Genomic DNA, 20,901 nt, shown 5'->3' with positions numbered 1-20,901 from the left:
ATGGTGATGCCTTCACAGTAACAGGGAAATTTGGAAGAAGGGATGGTTTTTTGGAAAGTTGGGAAGAGGGAAAAATTTTTTGACTTGGTTGATGTGGATAAGAACAAGGAGTGGTTGGATATGTAGGAAGAGAACTAGGGGAAAATACTGTCATGAAAATTTATAGAGCAGAGAATATTCACAAGGAGAGGGTTATTCAGAATCTTGAATGCTACAAATAAGTCATGGAGGATCAGGATTGATTAAACAAACAAATTAATTAAATTTAGCAATTAAGAGATCATTGGTAACTTTGGACAGAGTAGTTTCAAATGAATGATCAAGATAGAAGACAGCTGGTGAATTATGAGGTCCTCAGTGGACAGACACATACCATGGAGGAATGAGGAAGATGTTTTGGATAGTTGTTAAAAAGAGTGAAATAGTGATTCAGTTCGGGAGGTATAAACTAATGCCTTACTGCAGAAAGGGTGTTATTCAGATTACATAAATTCATAGTGGTGCCAGTCAAAATGGTTTCATGATTTCTTCCAGATCAACTCAGGAACATGATGGTAGTAATCCAGGGATGGGGCTTGGCTGTATGTGATCAGGTAATAGGACAAGGGGTCAAGAGAATCAGTTGCAAAGGGTAGTATAGAGTTTGGATGGTTCATCATTCAAGATAGGGAAGGGAGTCATAGGCGGGGTGATGTCCTGGGAAATAATAGAAGGGTGGAAAAATGGAGGTCACTATGAGGATGAAACACTAGGTTAGGGCTCCATAAATCATGAAGAAAGATAGAGTGATAAAAGATCATGATCAGGTTAAGAAATTTCAGACTTTTTGAATAAGAAGTGAGAACAAGGTGAGGCAAGGATTTTGAATTGGTTGAATTTTATTTTGCTACCTTAGCTAATTATCACATTAGCAGAAATTTGTTTTTCTGATTAATCTACTCTCATCCTTTGTCCTATGGCAGCAATAGGACTTCAGGTAATCAATCATCTTTGCAGAGTTAGATCATCAGTTTGGTAGACCAAAGGTAACAACACTGAAGTAATAATAAGAGATAAAAATGGGAAAATGACATTATGGGAGTTTTCAGAACCAATGAAGCCTGCTTAAATAAGCAGCTAAGCTCTAACATTGAAAGAGGATAAAAATAAAGACATTGATTCCATTAGCCATCTGGGGACTATGATCAAGATTTCTCTACCCTTAAGATCTTAGGAAAACTGAATCAAATCAATACCTGATTTTTGGAATCAATAATTCAGACACATAACTTGGCATAGAACCAATTTCTTATATAAAAAAGTGCTTCCTTGTATAGGCATATTTTTTTTTATTAAGAACTCACCTTCTTATGTATGTGTAGAGCTGAAGAAGAAAAATTCAGTTACTTTGAAGAGAGGAGAAAGAGCTTTTTTCTTAAAGGCAATCAAGTGTCATTATGCTGGAAGAAAATCTACAAATGGCCCTACTACATATTTTTCCAGAAGAGAGTTAATATTTTTTTAAATATCTTTTTTTTTTTGACAACAAAACTTTTGGAACCAGAACTTGTAGTAACTTTTCTTTGGGGTTGAAATCTTTTATGTGCCCTTCAATTAGAAATTGACATAGTAGTTAAGTTATATTTTAAAAAATCATATAAAGGAAGTATAGGTCAAGTTTCACTGCATTCAGCTGAAAGGACAGCACCCTTGGCAAGTGATTGTTGAATTTTAACAGATTTTCTAATTTCTCTTAATTGGAGCCTTTGTTTTTTAATTGGTTAGCAAGCCCTGTCACATAGCTTTCAATGACACAGAATTAGGTGGTGATTCTATTTGATTGCTAAGTAGTATCAGACTTTTGATGTATAGTAATAAAGAAAACCACCTATCTTCTCCTTGAAGCCTGGCCAAGTTGGGAAAGAAGACAACCTCTCATAGACACCATCAGGGTCTCCATGTTAAAGGAAGATTTTTCTAGTTTGAAGGAAACATGTTGGTGAAATGATTTGGGGAGATATTCCGTTTTTACCCTTGAGATTTACCCTTTTATATCTTCAAGTTGAAGTCCCTTTGAAAGAGTTAGTTTGCTGTCATTTGAATTTTCCTTAGATACTGGGTGCTAGTCTGAATTAGTGAAATTGTGTTTCAGGGAGATATTTAAAAAATGTGAAATCAATTAACAAAAACAACAAAAAACTTTATGATATCATAGGTCTTCTAGACTTCAAGGTCAGTTCTCTACCCACAATGATATGTTTTTTTTTCTTCCTAGGGATTACTGTAATTTTAAAACATATAACTTTTTTCTTTGCAACTTTGCTTGACCACTTTGATGTGTATCTACCTCTTTCATGCCCAGTTTTCCTATTTTTGCTGGTAGTCCCTTCCTAGGCAACAACACACACAGTGATATAGTCATACCTCAGAGATATTGTGAGTTTGGTTTTAGATCATGGGGTGTATGGGGTGCTCAGGGAGGAGTAATATCTTTGGTATGGAGGGCTTGTCGTGCCCTCCTAGGGCAGCTCTCCAGCCTCTGACCCCCACCTGACACCCAGCTCTCACTTGTGGCTCCCAGTAGCTGCTAGCATGTGGCAGCGGCAGCAGCAGCGGCCACACCCCGGGCAATGACTTCGACAGCCGGCTAAATCTTGTGAGGGCAGCCATAGGGCTCATCGACCCCTGGTGAACCAGGGCTTTGCTCACCCAGGGTGTGAAGACTGCTTCGGCTGAACAGATGGAAGAAACCAATAAGAAGGTTCAACGGCTGAGAGGGCGACACAGCAAAGCACTGTGGAGTGCTTAGGGCGTGTTGGAGCACAAAAGACAACACGGCCATCCAATGCAGCTGAGGAAGTCTCCAGGTGTAACGACTTTTCCTGCCACTGGACGCAGGCTTCCAACACCGAGAGAGTGGGATTGTCTCTGTGCCTCGACTTTTCCACTTAAATCTTCATGCACAAGTATCTTTGTGCACAAAAACGCACAAAGACAATCGTCATCCTCGGTTACTGAGAGACTACTACTAATAAAGTCAAGACTGTAATAAAGTGAGTTCCAATAAGTTATGTTTATACTATCCTGTTTATTAAATATGCAATAGTATTACATTTAAATAAACAGTGTACATGCCCTAATTTAAAAAAATACTTCCTTACTAAAAGATGCTAGCCATCATTTGAACCTTCAACAAGTCATAATCTTTTTGCTGGTGAGGGTCTTGCCATAATGTTGATGGCTGTAGACTGATCAGGGTGGTGGTTGCTGAAGGTTTGGATGGTTGTAAAGCCAACAATGAAAAATGAGGCCTTGATTCTTCTTTTTTCTTAAACATTTCATGGAAGTTATAAGGCTAATAATTGGCTTAATTTTAATATTTTTGTGTCACAGGAAATAGGGAGGTCGATAGATGAGGATATGGCTGGTTGGTGAAACAGTCGGAAAGCAGACAATAGTTATCAATTAAGTTAATTATTTTATAAGGGTATTTGTTAGTAGCATTCCAAAATAATTATAATAGTAACATCAACTTATAATAATAATGAAAAATTTTGAAATATTGTGAGAATTACCAAAATGTGATATGGAGACATGATTTGAACACATTCTGTTGCCAAAATGGTACCAATTAAGATTTGTTCAATGCATAATTGCCACAAATTTTCGATTTGTAAAACCTGTAATCTCCGTGAAATGCAATAAAGTGAAGCACAATAAAATGAGGTATGCCTATATAGTGTTTTTCATCATAAAGTTAGGCAGGAGTGGATTGAGAAACCCCTCTCCATTTTTGAGTCAGTACCATCTATTTGCCCATTCAGACATCTCTTTGTGTACCCTGTACCATGTCTATATAGCCTCCCATGTCTATGAGTCCTCAATTGCTCTAAATGTTTGCCCTTGGACCCCAGCTTCACACATTTTATTTACACGCCTTATTTTTTATTTTATTAACAAATCGATAACCAGACTGACTTGTTACCACACTGGATTAGTTTTATTTATTCTGTTTGAACTTGATTAAAAAGCTGTCAAACACAAGTCTACATTTTTATCAGTAGAATACTTTCACAAAACAGGGTATAGGATATGTATAGCTAGAAATACACTTTTCAAAATAAAACAATATTTGATATATTCTAGACAGTTACCCTTTTGTTTACCCATGACAACTGAAACTAACCATCAAATGCATAAACTGATTCAAGTCTAGCCAAGAAATCCTAAGGGCATATGAAAAAGATTTTTTAAGTTCTTTCTAGATGAATTTAATGTAATTCACCAATAAAGCATCCTCAGGAGCATAATAAAAATTCTGCATAACATGACAGAGCCAGGGAAGAGGAAGATGTAAAGTATGTTGAAGAATCAAAATGGATGTTAACATTAAAAATGAGTAGCCATGCAATCCCTGTATGATATTAAGACCAAAATGGCCAGGCTTTAATTTTGTTTCTAATTTATAGGATGGTGTGCTTAGGGGATGGTAAACAGTATTTTTTTTGAAGTAGTCAATGAAAAATGTTTTGAGCTATCATTTCTCTTTTACAAAACCCCCAACATTCAACATATTTTTAAACAACTTTTTGCATAGCACAGAGAATAACTAAACTATCTACAATTAAAAAAATTATTAAAAAGAAACAAGTTTATTTTAGTTTTAGACCTGGATTATTTCATTACCTTTTACAATATATTAATTGCTGCCTCCTTAATCTCTTTTAAACTTTCTGGATTGAACTATAGTTTTTATATATACAGATACTCATGAGGGTGTACAAACATGTAGTAACACGCTCATATAGAATATGAAACCAGTCTCACAAATAACCTGTGACTGTAAGCTTGATTCCATATACTTCTGAAAATCTTTAGTCACCTACATCATGATCTTAGGAGTGCTGGATGTCATAGTACTCAAAGGGTTAATGTTGAATACATATAGGCAAATATTGTCAATTATTTTATTCTAATGTTTGGAACTTAAACATGAAATCATCATTAAGTTTTCACAAAATGAGGCATCTGTCACTTGAAAGAAAAAAATATTTCAGAAATATGTTTACAGAAATGTAAAAATATTAGGCATGAAGACAGATGTGAACATTTTCAATAATGTGCCTTGACTGTCAGTCTTCCTTAGAACTGAAGATCTTCTTGTACTCACTTAGCATGAGTTCTGCTATTTGGTTTTGGTACACCATGTGGACTGCCATATTCCCAGTCTCATTTTCAGCCCGCAGAAGTGTGGGCCCAAATACAATTCCTAAACTCTGGGTGGACATGAGGTTCTTTGAAGCTTTGGCTACTATCCTGTGGAGAGAGAAAAAGAATCAGTTAGAAATAGGTTAAAAAATCGTGGGTGACTATGCCGATGATAGATAATATGCGCTTGAAACAGATTTGTTATTTTTGTTGTTTAGTTGTTTTTTGGTTGTGGCTGACTCTTCATGACCCCATTTGGGGTTTTCTTGGCAAGATACCAAAATGGTTGGCCATTTATTTCTCCAGCCTATTTTGCAGATGATGAAAAAGAAGCAAACTGAGTAAAGTGACTTGCCCAGGGTCACACAGTAAGTGTCTGATGGCAGATTTGAACTCAGGAATATATGTTTTTCTGATTTCAGCCTGGTAGTCTAGTTGTTTGGAAAAGTAAGAAACAAAAAGAGAAGTTGGTGATGGTATTAAAGGGAAGTTCAATCTGGATGTTTCTAATTTAAGTGATCTTGTTTCTAGAAATAATCCTTTCTTCATGATTGTGTGGAAAGGTACTATATGATGTTTTATAATGTCTACCTAAAAGAATAGACAGCCCAAACACCTAATATGTTCAGAGTGAAGAAGCAGCCTGACTTGGTGGGTTTATAGTCAAGGAGATCTTAGTTTAAATTTTACCCAAGATTTGTACTAACTGTGTGCCTTTGGGAAAGTCCTTTCATATCTCTGAGTCTCAGTTCCTTTATCACTAAAATGGGACTAATAATAGCCTCTACTTCCTAGATTTGTATTGAGGGTATAAAGGAGCTAAGGTATATAAAATACTATATAAACTTTAAAACCAAATAGAAATATGAGCCACATAGTCATTATTAAGCATAAAGACAGTAAAAAAGAGAGAGTATAAATGGATCTTCCCTGGAGGAATTTATGATCTCATGGGGGTATATGGAATACAAATGTCAATAAAATAAATAAATCTACATAACAACAGAAACAAACTAACAAAAAACCCCAAGCCTACAACATAATTAGGAATAAGTGAAAGAAATGAATGTTATAGGGAAGTTTATATAGATTGACCAGCACTAGGTGAGATTAGATTATGGAAAGGCATTATAAATAACAGGAGTTTGAAGTAGTTTTGAAAAAAGAGAAAAATGTGGGGATGAAGAAGGAAAGACATCTTGTCAGATGGCCAAAACAAGTGAATGGAAAAGTGAATATCTGTTCAGTTTGGATAGCAGTTGAGTTCCTACCCAAATAAAAGAAGATTGGATCCTATAGTCTTTGTACAGGCAAAAATCCCACTGGAACCAAGGAGGTTTTTGTTGGTGTGAGGACAGTACAAAGGGCTGGAAAACCAATGACACATTTTGAAATGTTCTTTACAAATGTACTATTAACGGTGACACCATGTCTACCCTGACACAAAGCTCCTTAAGAGAAAATAAAATTCCACAGTTTAAATTAGAGGCTTTGGGAAATAATGCTTGAGCTTGCAACATCAGACTTCTTGGTTTACTGTTAAATTTAGGAGGAAGAAGGTATGAAGGGAAAGAGATTGTCTGGGTTTTGATTGAATTCAGAGAAAAACATTTTATTCTGTTTCTAGGTTTGCCTAGTACCTTCTCAAAGCACATGTATTGAGTCTAGCTTTCATAGAAATCTGCCATTTTAGTTCATAACCATATTTACTAACTTAAATACAACACAATTCTGCTTTTTCTTTTTCAAAACAGCAGAATTGTCTCTTTGGTGTATTATGCTACCATGTTTAACAACTGGGGCTAATTCCACCCTCAAAAGTTGCCTTCTAAATGGTTACAGAGCTTTTGCATAGGATAGCCTATGACTTCATTCTGTATTATTAAAGACCCACTAGACTGCATGGGCATAGCTGCTTACAGATGGTAGTGATAGGGGCTTTTCCCAAAAGGTAAAAATGTTTATTAATAATTGAACCATTCCCCATTTTCATGAATGGGAAAATAACTCCAATTGTGTTCCATTGAAGTGGGTGCATTTCAAGGGTGTGCTGGAACCAGCTCTCCAATTGTTAGATTTTCAGTATGAGCACTTTACAAGTTAGAAATTGGCAAATGCTACAAATAGGGATTGATTTATAGTTTTGTTGACTTAAGAAAATGATAGAGAAAATGTCAGCAATACAAATTTAAGTGTGTTGTGTGTGTATGTTTATAATACTCGGGGATATATATATATATATATATATATATATTTCTGGAGAACCAGTTATTAAACATTTATTGGCATACCAGCACATGTCCTGCATATTATATTTCAGTGAGAGAAGATCACATTTTTAGGCAATCAAAATTAGGGGATTTCTAGAGAGTACTGAGACTTACTCTGCATGGCTAAAAGTAGTCCCTTTAAAATATCTATTGTGAAATCTAAAAAAAAAAAGATTTCCAGTTCTGATTTTAAATATTTACTAGCCAGGATGAATATTTCTGATTTTCTCCATCACAAGGTTGAATGGTAAAAGGCAAAGGTTAAACTGAAAGGGCACTATTGATTCCTTAATAAAGATTTAGCATCTATAGTGTGCCAGGTCAGATGCTAAGTAGTATGCCTTCTTTATAACAATCAAATCAGCAAATATTTGATATTAATATTTTAGATCAAATTAGTTCCTTAGGAAAAAAAAACACAGGGTTCTCAAAGCACAAAACCATTTAGTTTTGAGGAGGGAAAGAGGAAAGGAAGAGTTTTGGGAGAGTAATATCTTGAACAAACCTAATAGGGAGAAAAGAAAGAAAGGAGGAAAGAAGAGAACTGAACATACATTTCAACTTGTTCATTATTTTGCCTAATGTCCTTCTATGATGATTGGAGCTTGGCCAATTGGGGAAGGGGTAGGATTGCATGGGAGACAGGGAGGTCAATTTTGGAAACTAGACAGACTCGTACACCATTGGCCAACTTCCAATAGAATAATCAAAGCATAGGATGGTTTCACCGATACCTGTTCCATTTCTGTGGTCTCAGACACTGAACTTCCCATTTCTTTCTGCTCTTGCTCTACTCCAACCTTCTTTTCTAAGTCTCTATTATGGCCTCCAGCCTTTCTATTCTTCTGTGCTGGCTACACATTCCTCTGTTGAGTCTTGAGCCTATCCATAGCTAACTAGGAACAGATCAACTACATATTATCCTTTATTATTGAATCTCTTGCTTTAACTTCATGCTCAACTAATTTTCAACCACGTCTCATTCCTATTATCTTCCTTTTCTGCTTCTTCCCCTAGAAGGTTGAATGTTAGAAGTCATCACACAACTGACTGGGTCCATTGTGAATTGTCATCTAAATACAATTGGGGCCTCCAATGTTTATGAACATTTTTTCCTTTTTCTGGACCATCACATTTGCTAGAGACCGTTCCTAACATTTTCCTTATTCCCTGAATTCTTTAAATCTTTTTTTTAACCCCTCCTTCTATCTTAGAATTAATACTGTGTATTGGTTCCAAGACAGAAGGAGGGGTAAGGGCTAGTCAATGGGGATTAAGTGACTTGCCACACAGTGAGGAAGTGTCTGAGGCAAGATTTGAACATAGAACCTCTCATCTCTAGGTCTGACTCTCAATCCACTGAGCTACCCAGCTGCCCCAAATCTTCCCCTTTTTGATCAGCATATGATTTCATTTGGCATCTTACAGGAAAAAATATTGAAGTTATGGTGAATAAGTTCCCTTAATCTCTCTTTATAAATCAAAACCACTATATATATGTCCTTAACTTCCTCTTTGCACTAGCCTCTCAGGAAAAGGGCCCTTTTATTTACCAAAGATAGCTCTTCTGCATAGCTAATTCAATGTTTTCTAGGAGCTTGACCCATCAATTATTCTCTTCTGCTCTCTCCTCTCATCTTCCATCTTTTTCTGCTTCCAAACATACACATCTTCCTTATACTTAAAAAAAAAATGCCTTACCTTCTGTCTTAGAATGAATACTGTGTATTGGTTCCAAAGCAGAAGAGTAGGCACGGTTAGGCAATGGGGGCCAAGTGCCAAGGGTCACACAGCTAGAAAGTATCTGAGGCCACACTTGAACTCAGCACCTCCCATATCTAGTCCTGGCTCTTAACTCACAGAACCATCTAGCTGCCCCCCTCTTTTACCCTTAAACACTTTCATATAACCATCTCTTCATGTTGCCATCCTATCACTTTCCTCTCTTTTACTATTAAATTCCTAGAATGTCAACTTCACTGATTTCCTTGATTTCTTTACCACTCATTTTCAACTCCCTCAAGTCTGGCTTCCAACCTCATTGCTCTACATGGTTTTTCCCAAGGCCACCAAGAATCTCTTAATTGTTAAATCCCATGTTGTTTGGCTACTGTGGGAGTTTGTTTTTCTTGACTATCCATATTTGTATCAGGTGTTTTTCTTTTTCTTTTTTCCCCCCCAAATAGGGGAAGGAGAGGTATTGAGAAGGCAGACTTCTACTGGCTGAAAAAAAATTAAAAAATAAGGCAAGGATCCAGGACAATTCCAGTGGACTCATGATAAAAAATAATATTCAGCATCAAAGAAGGAGCAGACAGAGTCTGAATGCAGATGGAAACATACCATTCTTCCCTGGATTTCCTCCATGAATTTTCCCCTAATGGAAGAAATATGTGTCTGGTTTCATAACATGATGAATAAGAAAATACACATAATATAATATGTACAAGCTATATAATATTATTTGTCTTTTTGGGGAGTGGGGGAGGCATGAGAGGTGAGAGGAGTAGGAGGGAGGAAGAAAACAAGAATTGCAAAATGTCAGAAAACAAATATTAGAAATTGTTTAGACATAATCTGGAAAAAATAAAAATTAAAAATAAATCCCATGTCATATTGTTAGTGTTTATCTCCCTAGACTGAGAAGAATATCTTTTAATATTATCTTTTTAAGTATTATCTTTTGAGAGACTACCCTCTCTTACTGGATAGTCTCTCCTCAAATGGCTTTTAGTTGTTTTTCTTTGTTTTTCTTCTACTTTTTTTCCCCTCAAGCTTCTCTGGGGACCATTATCTCTTTTCTGCCCCCGAAAGGGTGTATGTCCTCCAAGATTTTGTCTTAGGTTCCTTTCTTTCTTCCTAGCCTTTTTCTCTTTACAATCCCATCAGTGTCCATGGATTCAGTTATAACCTTTATGCAGACACTTCCCACATCTTGAGCCCCAATCTCTTTCCATAGCTTCAGGAGTCACACGCTCACTGCATGCCCTCAGTTATCCCTACTCCCAACCTCCAAACTGGGTGCTTTTTCCAAAAGTCTCCCCTTTTGTCAAGGATCTACCACGCACTTAGGTATATTGCCTCAGAGTTATCTTTGTTTCTTTCACTTTTTACCATCCATTGCCAGGTTGTTGATTCTAGCTCCATAGCAATTAAAAAATGTTTCCTGTTCTCCATCCACATGACCAACAGCCTACATTAAGTTTTCTTAACCTTTTGAAGTAGATGCTTAATTAGTCTCCCTACTTGCAGATTCTCTCTTTTCCTATCTATCCTTCATATAACTCCCACAATAATCTTCCTAAAGCACAGGTCTGATGATGCCAAATGAGATTGTGAGATCCTTGAGGCTAGGAACTCTCTTTTATAACTTTTTGTATCCCCAGAGTGTTGCACAATGCCTGGCACTTAGCAGGCACTTGATAAATACGTATTTATTGACTGTTCTTAGAAATCAACATTTTATCTCTCACCTCTGTCCATTTGTATAAACCAAACTTTGTGCCTAAAAGCAATTCAATTGTGTCTTTACTCAGTCTTTCATTTCCCTCAAGAGTCAGGTCAAGTTCTATCTCCATGAAACTTTTGTCAATTCCTTCAGTTGCTGGTTGTGTTCTTCAAACTACCTTATTTAGATGTGCTTCTTATGTACATGTCATATCTCTCCAGTAGAATGTAAGCTCCCTGAGGTCAGTGATTGATTCTTTTTAGTGTTTGTAACTCCAATATTTGTTGAACTGAGAATGCCTACATAAATGGAAAGGCTACATATGGAGGTATCTGCGTCTCAACCATGCATATTGGAATTCAAGATCATTACACCAGTTTCAAGAAAGATTAGAGTGGGGGTGGTTGGTGGAAATCAAGAAGAATCCTAATTCTGGAGGAACAAGGTGAGGTACAAAGGGAGGAGGTGAGATAATAAGGAGCTAATAGAGGAAGTAAAAGACTATATAGAAATGGACTTTAAAAATTATAAACAAATTGGAAGGTTTTCAGAGATAAAGTGCATTCTGATCACTTTTGAAAGCAGAGAGGGATTTGGATTATTATGAATGAGCTATAATTCACATACGCAATTTTAATGAGTTATGACAAAAGACCACATTGTGCCTTCCAAACTTCTCTCTTTGAAAAAATGAAAAAAAAACACTGTTTGGAATCCCAAGATTGGGGTTCTAATCCCAGATCTGACAGTGAGTATTAGATCTTGCCCTTTCCTTTTCTAAATCTTAGTTTCTTCATCTATACAGTAAGGAAAATAATACATTACCTTTCAGGGATATTGCAAGTAAATGGCTTTATAAACCATAAATTATTACAAAAGTGTGAATTTGTGTTATAACTGGGACATAAGTCATAATGAGACAGAGCTGGTAAGCTCATCTCTCCTGTCTAAGGCCAGGACTGGTCTTCTAATCTGAACCTACAGGTTGAAGGTAAATTGCCTTCAGCTGTAAAGGAGGCTAGAGAGGATGCAGAGAGAGGGAAGTAGCAGGCCATTACATACTGCCCCACCCCACCTGCTACCAAAGCCACATGATCCACCAGAGATGAGCACTGCACATAAAGACTGATTTTCTAATGTTAGTGTGTGGGTCATGCAGGGAAGACTGTTTTGTAGTGGAATCTTGCCAAAGCTGTCATTTTCTATATTCCCTGAGCATGAGCCTTCAGTTGGTTTGGTTTTATTTGTTGCAAATGTAAATATGAAACAGCTCTCTCTTAAACCTATAGCCTTTTTGTCCGTTTCTGAGCACATTTTCCATATGGTACTAATCAGATCAGCTTAATTATGAGTTTCCTAAAATACAATCACCTTATTGCAAATGGATAATATTAAATAATAAATTATTTTTGTATATTTTGGTAAGGTTTCCCATACATTTGGCTTAATTTTCTAAGGTTATTAAGTGCAGTTGATGAAATATACTGATGAAATACCAGCCATAAAACTCTCAAAACCTCACAAAATGTGGAAAGGGGAGGCTTACTCATTTCTCCCAATTTAAGAAGGACCATTGACCTGATAGTAGCTTTGAAACAAATTAAATGCAATCAAGAGGAGAGAATGGGGATGAGAAAGACCTGGAACACTTTCCATCCTGTTTGTTTACTGTGGTAAAAGACTTTCTTTTTTCCTTTTCCTTTTTTTTTTAAAGCTGGCACATCTACATTCTGGATATCAACCAAGCAGTAGGTGGTGTGTTGGGAAATTAATAAAACATTAGTTCAGCACAGATGCTGTGGGTGGAACCCAGTTCAACAAAACAACTGCTACCAATCCTGGGATCTCCGGTCCTCCCAGACTTCATGGTTGGGCTGGAGAAGCAAGCATGTTCCCCTATCAGAGATGGAATTAGATCAGATGTTTTCCTAATAGTCATGGGGATAGAGCTGCATAGAAAAATTAGCCCAAGCTTTGTCACTGACTAGATGTGTGAGGCTGGGCAAGTTATTTGTATAGTATAACTTGTCTATCTAAACATGAATGCATATGACTGTTCCTACCTGTGTGCCCAGTTTGTGTCACCATTATCCCCATATTCCTTCTGTAGTATAATAGATGATATGATTATCCTAACTTTATAGTAAGAAAAAATGAGATTCTAAAAAGATAAATTGTTGATTAATAGTGAACACCATTGTTCCTAGCCCCCCCCCCCAAATTCAAGCCCAGTTAGGTTTTCTACCTTTCTGTTCATTAATCTATAACACCATATATAGATTTCTACTCATATATTAAATGAGCATAACATTTGCCTAGATCATTGTAGTGCTATGGGATTATATAAATGCAATATATACATTAATTTAATAAACATTAATTTATCACCTACTCTATGAAATATATTATTCCAGGCACGTAGAGGGAAGCAAAGATAATCAAAATAATTACAATAAATAAAGCAAGACTATCTCCATCCTCAGTGACATAATTTGGTAGTGGAGATAAGTACACAAATAACTAATGTATTTTATGTTGATGATGAGTCTACTTACTCTTCCTTATTATTTCTTATCATTTTACCTTTACAATTTCTTTTTTGTATGTCTCTTCTCCACACACTCATCCTCCAACCCAGGTCAGAGTTTCACTACCTCTAGATTAGACTAGTGCAATAGTCTCCTAATTGATCCGTCTGTCCCATTTCTCCATATTCCAATCTATCTACTTCCACATGGCTGCGAAAGTTAGTGTTATCACCCTAGTCATTATTATCTGTAGGATCAAATATAACAAATCAAAAATATATTTGGCATTGTAGGTTGCTCACAACCTTGCCCCTTTCTACATTTCAAGTTTTGTCACTCTTGACTCCTCTCCACAAAGTAGTTATTTCCGTTTATGTATTTTTGCACTTACCACTGCTTCTCCCATCTCTGTGTCTTCATACTACTTGAGCCTAGAATATTCTGCCTCTTCACCTTTGCTTCTTGATATTCCTGATTTCTTACAAGACTTAGCTCAAAAGCTAGCATGAAGACCTTGCTGATTCCTTCACTCATTTGAGTCTTCCCATCAAAATGTACCTTCTATTTACTCTCTGTTTTGGGGGGCATGTTCCTATTTGTTTACATGTTTTTTTCCAGGATATTATAGGATATAAGCTGCTTAAGGATGGAAGCTGTTCATATCTAGCCCATAATAAACACTGAATTCAGTGATTGACTGATAAGTAGAAGTAGACATGAGCTATATATATCTAAGAGCCCAAGGGATTATTTCTGACCAGAGAGTTGATAGTGAGGGTGTTGGATGATTGATAGGATCTTAAATAACAGAGTTGGAGGTGAGACATTATAGTCTAATAAGAAGGAAATATAATGTGAGTGAAGGCAAGAAGATAGAAATGGAAAGGGAATATTGAAGTAGTGGTGAATAGACCAGCTTGACTGGAGCATAATGTAAAAGGAAGGAAAAGTAATAGAAAATAATGTTGGAAGGGTGCGTTGAAGCCAGATCCTGAAGGATCTTGAATGCCAGGTGAATAATTTTCAACATTGGAAGATGATGGAGAATGGTTTGATCAGAACTGTATTTTAGGAAAGTTAACATGCAAGTAGTATGTCAGATAGGAAAGGGAAGGAGCTATTATCAGGACAAAAATCTGGGAAACTATTGATGTAGGCAGAAGGTAAAGAGGGCAAGAAAGTGGGTAGTGCTAGTAAGAATAAAAATGAAGGATTGGCTGCAGAATGAAATTTCATCACTTATAGTAATTATTTTCTACCAGTAAAATGTTTTTGGAATAAAATATAATCAAATTAAAGAAATATTATATTTTGGGAAATGTAGATTTAGATCAAGCATCACACTTATGAAAATAACAGTTAAATGTGGCAGAATACTTACTTACTCTATAGGGGTATTGCCATAGAGGTATGGCATTTTAGAAAAGACACTGATAAACTGGAGATCATAGTGGGTGGGGAGTAACTAGTTTGGCAAAGTGTCTTGAGATATGACTTATGAGGATCAAAAGACTTATGTATTTGGTATAAAGACAGGGGAATGTGATTCATCTCTTTAAATGTTTGAAGAGCTGTCATTTGGAAGAAGGATTCCATATAGAACCAAAGTTTTACAACTCAGAGGCTATCTAATCGAGTCCATTTCTAATTTACCAATGAAGGGACTAAAGTCTGAAGAGGTTAACTAATGGAACTCAGGCCACACAGGTAGAAAGTGGCAAAGTTGGGACTCAAACAGAGAACTTCTGACTTGAAATCCTATGTTGTTGTTGTTTGCCCACTACATCTTGTTTAGTTTAGCCACAAAGGGGCTACTTTAAGGAATTTAATGAGACTCTTTTATACTTATAGGAGGAAAAAAACAAACCTTTTCAAAAATGAGTTTTCCAGCGTGTTGCCTTTGGACATTATGGTTTCCCTTTACTCATAGTTTTAATTAAAGACTAAATGACCACTTGTTGAATACATTGTATGGAGGAATTTTTATCTTATTCAGGAACCAAATGAATTTCATGGTCTTTGAGATCCTTTCTAATTCTCATAATGTAGGTTCTATACACTTCCAAAAATACAAACTATAGATCAATTGAATGATTTTTCTAGTTGTGGAAAAGAACAAATTTATAAACCTAACAGTTAACAAGAGGTTTTTTGGCAGTATGGCTCTATAGTAGGTGTTCAAATATATTTGAAAAAATGAGTGAGTGAATGATGGAATGGGTGTGATGAGTGTTTCAGTGCAGACTAAGATCTATGATAGAATGCCTTATGTATTCTTGCCCTTTTCATCACCCACAAACATTTATCAGTTATATTGTGCCAGGCACCATGCTAAATGCTGGGGATATAAAGAAATTTTAAAAAATCTCTCGTCTCAAAGAATTTATAGTCTAATATGATCCAATTCCATTTCCCCAGACTAAAAGTTTAGCAAGAGGCTCCTAAAGTGTTTTAAAACTGTTCACACCCTACAATGTAGCAATATCACTATTAGGTCTATACCTCAAAGAGACTTAAAAAAGGGAAAAAGACCTGTTGGTGCAAAACATTTATAGTTCTTTTTTGTGGTGGCAAGGAATTAGAAGCCAAAGGAGGGACGTCCATCAATTGGGGAATGGCTGAACAAGTTGTGGTATATGATTGCAATGGAATACTATTGTGCCATAAGGAATAATGAGGATGATTTTAGAAAACTCTGACAATCCCTACAAGAACTGAAGCAAAGTGAATTGAGCAGAACCGGAGTACATCGTGAGCAATAACATTTATGAATGAACATTCATGAATGACTTCGCTATTCTTAGCAAGACAGTGATCCAAGAAAATCCTCAAGGACTTATGATGAAAAATGCCATGCACCTCCAGAGAAGGGACTGATCGGGTCGGCATTCAGACCATGACATTATATATTTCACTTAATTTCTTTGCTTTTGTTTCTTTGAGTTATTTTTCACAAAATGATTATGGATGTTTTACACTATTAAATATGTAAAATCTATTTTAGATTTCTGTCTGATTCAGGGAGGGAGTATGGGGAGGAGAGAGGGTAAGAATTTGGTTCAAACTCAAAAAAAGTGAAGGATAAATTTTTTTCCATGTAATTAAGGAAAAAATCAATAGACAATTCATTCACATAGCTCATGCTATCTCTTGGGTTCTAAATTGGGAATTTATTTCATTCTTCAGAAACTTAGGAATTGAAAGTCTTCCTTGTAGAAGCATGGGACAGTTTCTGAACTTGATTGAACCTTCAGTTCAGAGAAGAAATGGAAGAATTCTGTGCCATTGTTTTAGACATGAGGATAAAGTGTATATCTGAAAGCAAAGAATGAAGGGAGATGTATGGAATAAAACCGAAGCTGAATGTGACCTTAAAGATTATCTGGTCTCGCCCCCTCATTTTACTTATAAGTAAACTGAAGCTCATAGATGTTGTGTGAATTGTCCCAGACTCTACAGCAAATTAACTACAGGTGGGATTGGAACCCAGGCCTCTTCACTCTCAGTTTCTCTTACCTCAGAGGAATGATAGGAAAGGTGACAGGGCCCCAGTAGAGTTACAAAACACCATCCCAACATAATCTAAGGGTAGAGATTTTTCCTCATCATTATATACTCTAAGAATTTTTAGTGTAATGACATCTAAATAACTTGATGGGCTCCAGGTCCCAAGAAATGTAGGCCCTGCCCGTGGAGAGTAAAGAGGACATAAATGACAGCTTTTTATGAAGGCAGCTTATTAATACTGCTTAATTCAGAATAGCCTGACAAAAATAATTATGATTTCATGCATTTGTTCATGGAACAGCTCTTGATATATTCTCACTTGAATAAAAATATATTCACAGTGGAAGCAATTCTTATACCACTAAGTGAAATTAAGTTTATAAGAACTTGAAATGGGTAAGAATTCATTTTTTTGGCATGAGCAGAAAAAGTGAAATACAGTTTACAATGTACAAAGGAGAGGAAATGCCAGAGCTACTTTTTGTCAGGCCCAAATGGAAGGAGCAATGATGCATCAATTTAAGATTATTTTAGAAACAATCTATAATCCAGTGCTACAGATGTTGGAACCCAGACAAAAAACTGTGGAGCCGTATGCTGTGTAAGTTTTTCCAAAAGTGAGTGGCATTGCTAGCTCAAAGAATTTTCTTAGTTGTGCAAAATCACAGCCAAAAGATTTTCATTCTCAAAGCATAACCCACTTCACCATAAAGACCAAGGGAAAATTATGTTGAATTAAGAAGAGTGAAGTGTCTAATAGTTCAGCTCTAATGGACATATATAAGCAAAAATACTTTTAAAATTTGTACTTTTGCTGTTACCATAGCAACTTGCAAAGGAAGCTACAAGCCACATAATTGACTGCAGGACAGCTCTCCAGTGATGGAGTCATTGTGTAGGAAGCTTGGCTTTCCACATCTATGTAAGGTTGCAATTTTCCAACACATACAACTTTGGAATGGTTATTGATTTTGAAATTCGGAAGGTATGTTGGGAAAGGCAGACCTTGCAAGTAGACCACACTGGGTTTGCAAAATACTGCTCAACCTTTTGGATTCCACATGCAACATTAAAGAACTAGATCCTGCTTGAGACTATGACTTTGACAATGAGAGAATAATAGAAATACAAGACAAATAAAGATAATTTGCTCATGTTAGATTTTTTTTCCTATGTGGTAGCTGTCTATAGGTGGTTGTGGGATGGAGTGGGAATGGTTCCATAGGCATATTTACTTATCTCACTTAATTTTGCTATACTGTTACCTACAGTACTGTTGTAGAAGATCATGATCTTTGGGGGGGGAAATTGCAATCTCTTCCTTAAAATCAGAACTGCATGTTAACTTTGCTTTTGAGCAGCATAAAACCAAAAGAAAACCATTTGCCCTTTTAGAAATCCCATTACAAATGTCTGGTTTCCTATATTCAACATTTAACCTACTACAAGGGGTTCTAGGCTCAAATGTTTCAGAAATAATTTCATGTGTTAGTTTGCAAATTAAATTTTTGGGGCCAATTTATTTACTTATGATCTGTAACCATCTACTACTTTCAAACAATATTTGAAGTACTTATTTTGAACTGATTCTAAACACTGGACTTTGAATCTGAGATTATTTCTAAGTATTTCCAAACCTAGTTATTTATAATCAACTAAAAATGTGCAGTGGCTGCAAAAAACACTTTTATGGTTGAAGTTACTTTTAAGAACCTACTATGGGGAGGAGAAGGGGAGTAGGAGATATCTGGGAATTCTAATGTAGCTAATTAATTAATTAATAAGAAAAATATTTAAAAATAAGAAAAAATATAAAATTTATAAAAAATATAAAAATAAGACAATAGGCTTAACTAATAGGATTTAATTTTGTCAGTCAGTGGAATTCAGTTACTACTAGGAATAGTTGGGCATTCTAGTTCCAGAGTTTTGTTTAAACTCGACAATAAAGAGTTGACTGAAAAGGAAAAAAAAAGAACCTACTGTGTTCAAGACACTGTGTTAGGTGCTTGAGAAGTAGATAAAGCTAAAAATCTATAATTACTACTTTCAAGGAATGTGTTCTCTAAAGCATGGAGCTTTAATCCAAAATAGAATGTGTTAACTATGTAAGAGAGGCTTTGAGAAATCAGAGAAAAGGGAGAGCTTAGTGGCTCAGTAGATTGAGAGCCAGACCTAGAGGCAAGAGGGCTGGTATTCAAATCTGGCTAGTTATGTGACCCTGGGCAAGTCATTTAACCCTAAATAGAACCACTATTTAGTATTGATTCAAATGCTGATGGTAAGGATTTTTAAAAAAATAAAAAGGAGGAATCAGAGTAGGATGAGTTCAAGTTTGTTATGAGGATTGATGAAGACTCCATCCAGTAGGCAATTACAGGAGAACCTGGAAGTTTTGGGCAAGGAAACCACATGATCAGAGTTGGGCATCAGGATAATTAATTTAGCAGCAGTGTTGGGTTGGATGTGAGGTGAAAATCTGGAAATGGGTAAAGTGGCTACAAAGCTGATGAGGATCTGAACTGGGTTAGTAGAAGTGACAACAGAAAACAAAGGGTGGTTTGGAGAGAGGTGGTGGAGCCTAATTGGTAGGACTTGGTCAATGAGGGGTCTAGGGAAAAGGAGTCAGGTAAGCTGGTGATACATTTTGGTGATCAATATGGAAATTCTTTTGACCAGCCAGTGGAAGATACAGAAGGAACAGTTTTGAGGATAGAGTTTGACATAAGACATCCAGGTACAGATGGTCTAGTAGCAATCAGAATTGTGAACTAGGTATTCCGAAGAGAGATTGGGGCCAGAAAATATGTGGGAATTGAGGGATAGATCAGTCAGTCCAATAAGTACTTATTAAGGACTTGGGGATACAAATAGAGTCATAAAAATGTCAAAAACAGTTCCTGCCCTCAAAGCAGGAGGCACTCCAAGGGAGGAGGCAACATGAAAATAACCAGGGACACAAGATCTGGACGAAGTAGATGGAAAGGGATCTGTGAGGGGAAGGCAAGGGAAGGGACTTGAAAAGTTGAGATTTGAGCTGAGTCTTTAAGAAAGTCAAGAGGAAGAGATAAGGAGAAAGAGCATTCCAAGTGTGGGAGACAACTAGGGCAAAGGCAGAGCAGTGGGTGATGGAATACTGTGTAAAGGAACATTCATCAGACTGGTGCAGCTGGATGTTAGAATGCATGGGAGAGTAAAGCTTTAGAAGACTGGAAAGGTAGGAAGAAGCCATGCTATGAAAAGCTTTCAGTGCTAAACAGAGGACTCTGTCTTATCTGATCCTGGAAGTAAATAACTAGAGCTCATTGAGAAAAGCATCATGAACCATGATCAAAGCTATATCTTAAGAAAATTGTCTTGAGGTCTGAATGGAGAATAAATGGGAAGGAGGAAAGAGTTGAGGCATAGAGACCAATTAGAAGGCTATTATTGTAGTTAAGGCAGTTAGGTGGTTCTAAAGTAGATAAGAGTGTTGGGCTTGGAAACTTAGTGAGTTCAAATCTAGCCTCAGACACTTACTAGTTGTATGACCCTGGGCAAGTCACTTAACCTTGTTTGCCTTGGTTTCTTTGTCTGTAAAATGAGCTAGAGAAAGAAATGGCAAACAACCTCAGTATTCTGGAAAAGAAAATCCCAAATGGGGTCATGAAGAGTTAGTCATTACTGAAACAACTGAACAACAAAATAATAAAGGCAAGAGGTAATGAAGACCCATATAAGGTGGTAGCTGTATGAATGGAGAGGAGACATATAAAGGAAAGTTTTGAAGGTAAAAATGGCATGATTTTGCTATGGACTGGATGGGGCAGATGAGGGAGAGTAAGCAGCTGGTTTGGGTGACTAGAAGGATGGATAATGTTCCCTCAATAGAACTAGGGAAATTAAAAGATCAGGGAATATATTACCAAGAGATTTATGGATAGGAGAAGAATTTGTGATTAAAACAAGAAAGAGAAAGCTA

General features: G+C 36.4%; 1 protein-coding gene across 5 annotated transcripts in view; it reads right to left on the bottom strand.

Annotated features, from left to right (window-relative positions):
* Positions 1–3,957: 3,957 nt before the first annotated feature.
* Positions 3,958–20,901, bottom strand: part of ARHGAP15 (Rho GTPase activating protein 15) — an 892,738-nt gene continuing 875,794 nt past the window's right edge. For all 5 annotated transcript variants that reach the window (XM_056793814.1, XM_007494120.3, XM_056793815.1 and 2 more), the window contains one exon: positions 3,958–5,295. In XM_056793814.1, the coding sequence (XP_056649792.1) occupies positions 5,112–5,295 (184 nt within the window). In that variant the 3' untranslated portion in view covers positions 3,958–5,111. The remainder of the gene's footprint in view (positions 5,296–20,901) is intronic.

The sequence above is a fragment of the Monodelphis domestica genome, chromosome 4, assembly GCF_027887165.1.
Source record: "Monodelphis domestica isolate mMonDom1 chromosome 4, mMonDom1.pri, whole genome shotgun sequence".
Classification (NCBI taxonomy): domain Eukaryota; kingdom Metazoa; phylum Chordata; class Mammalia; order Didelphimorphia; family Didelphidae; genus Monodelphis; species Monodelphis domestica.
The sequence above is the reverse complement of the archived record's forward strand: the minus strand, read 5'-3'. Positions and strand labels throughout refer to the sequence as shown.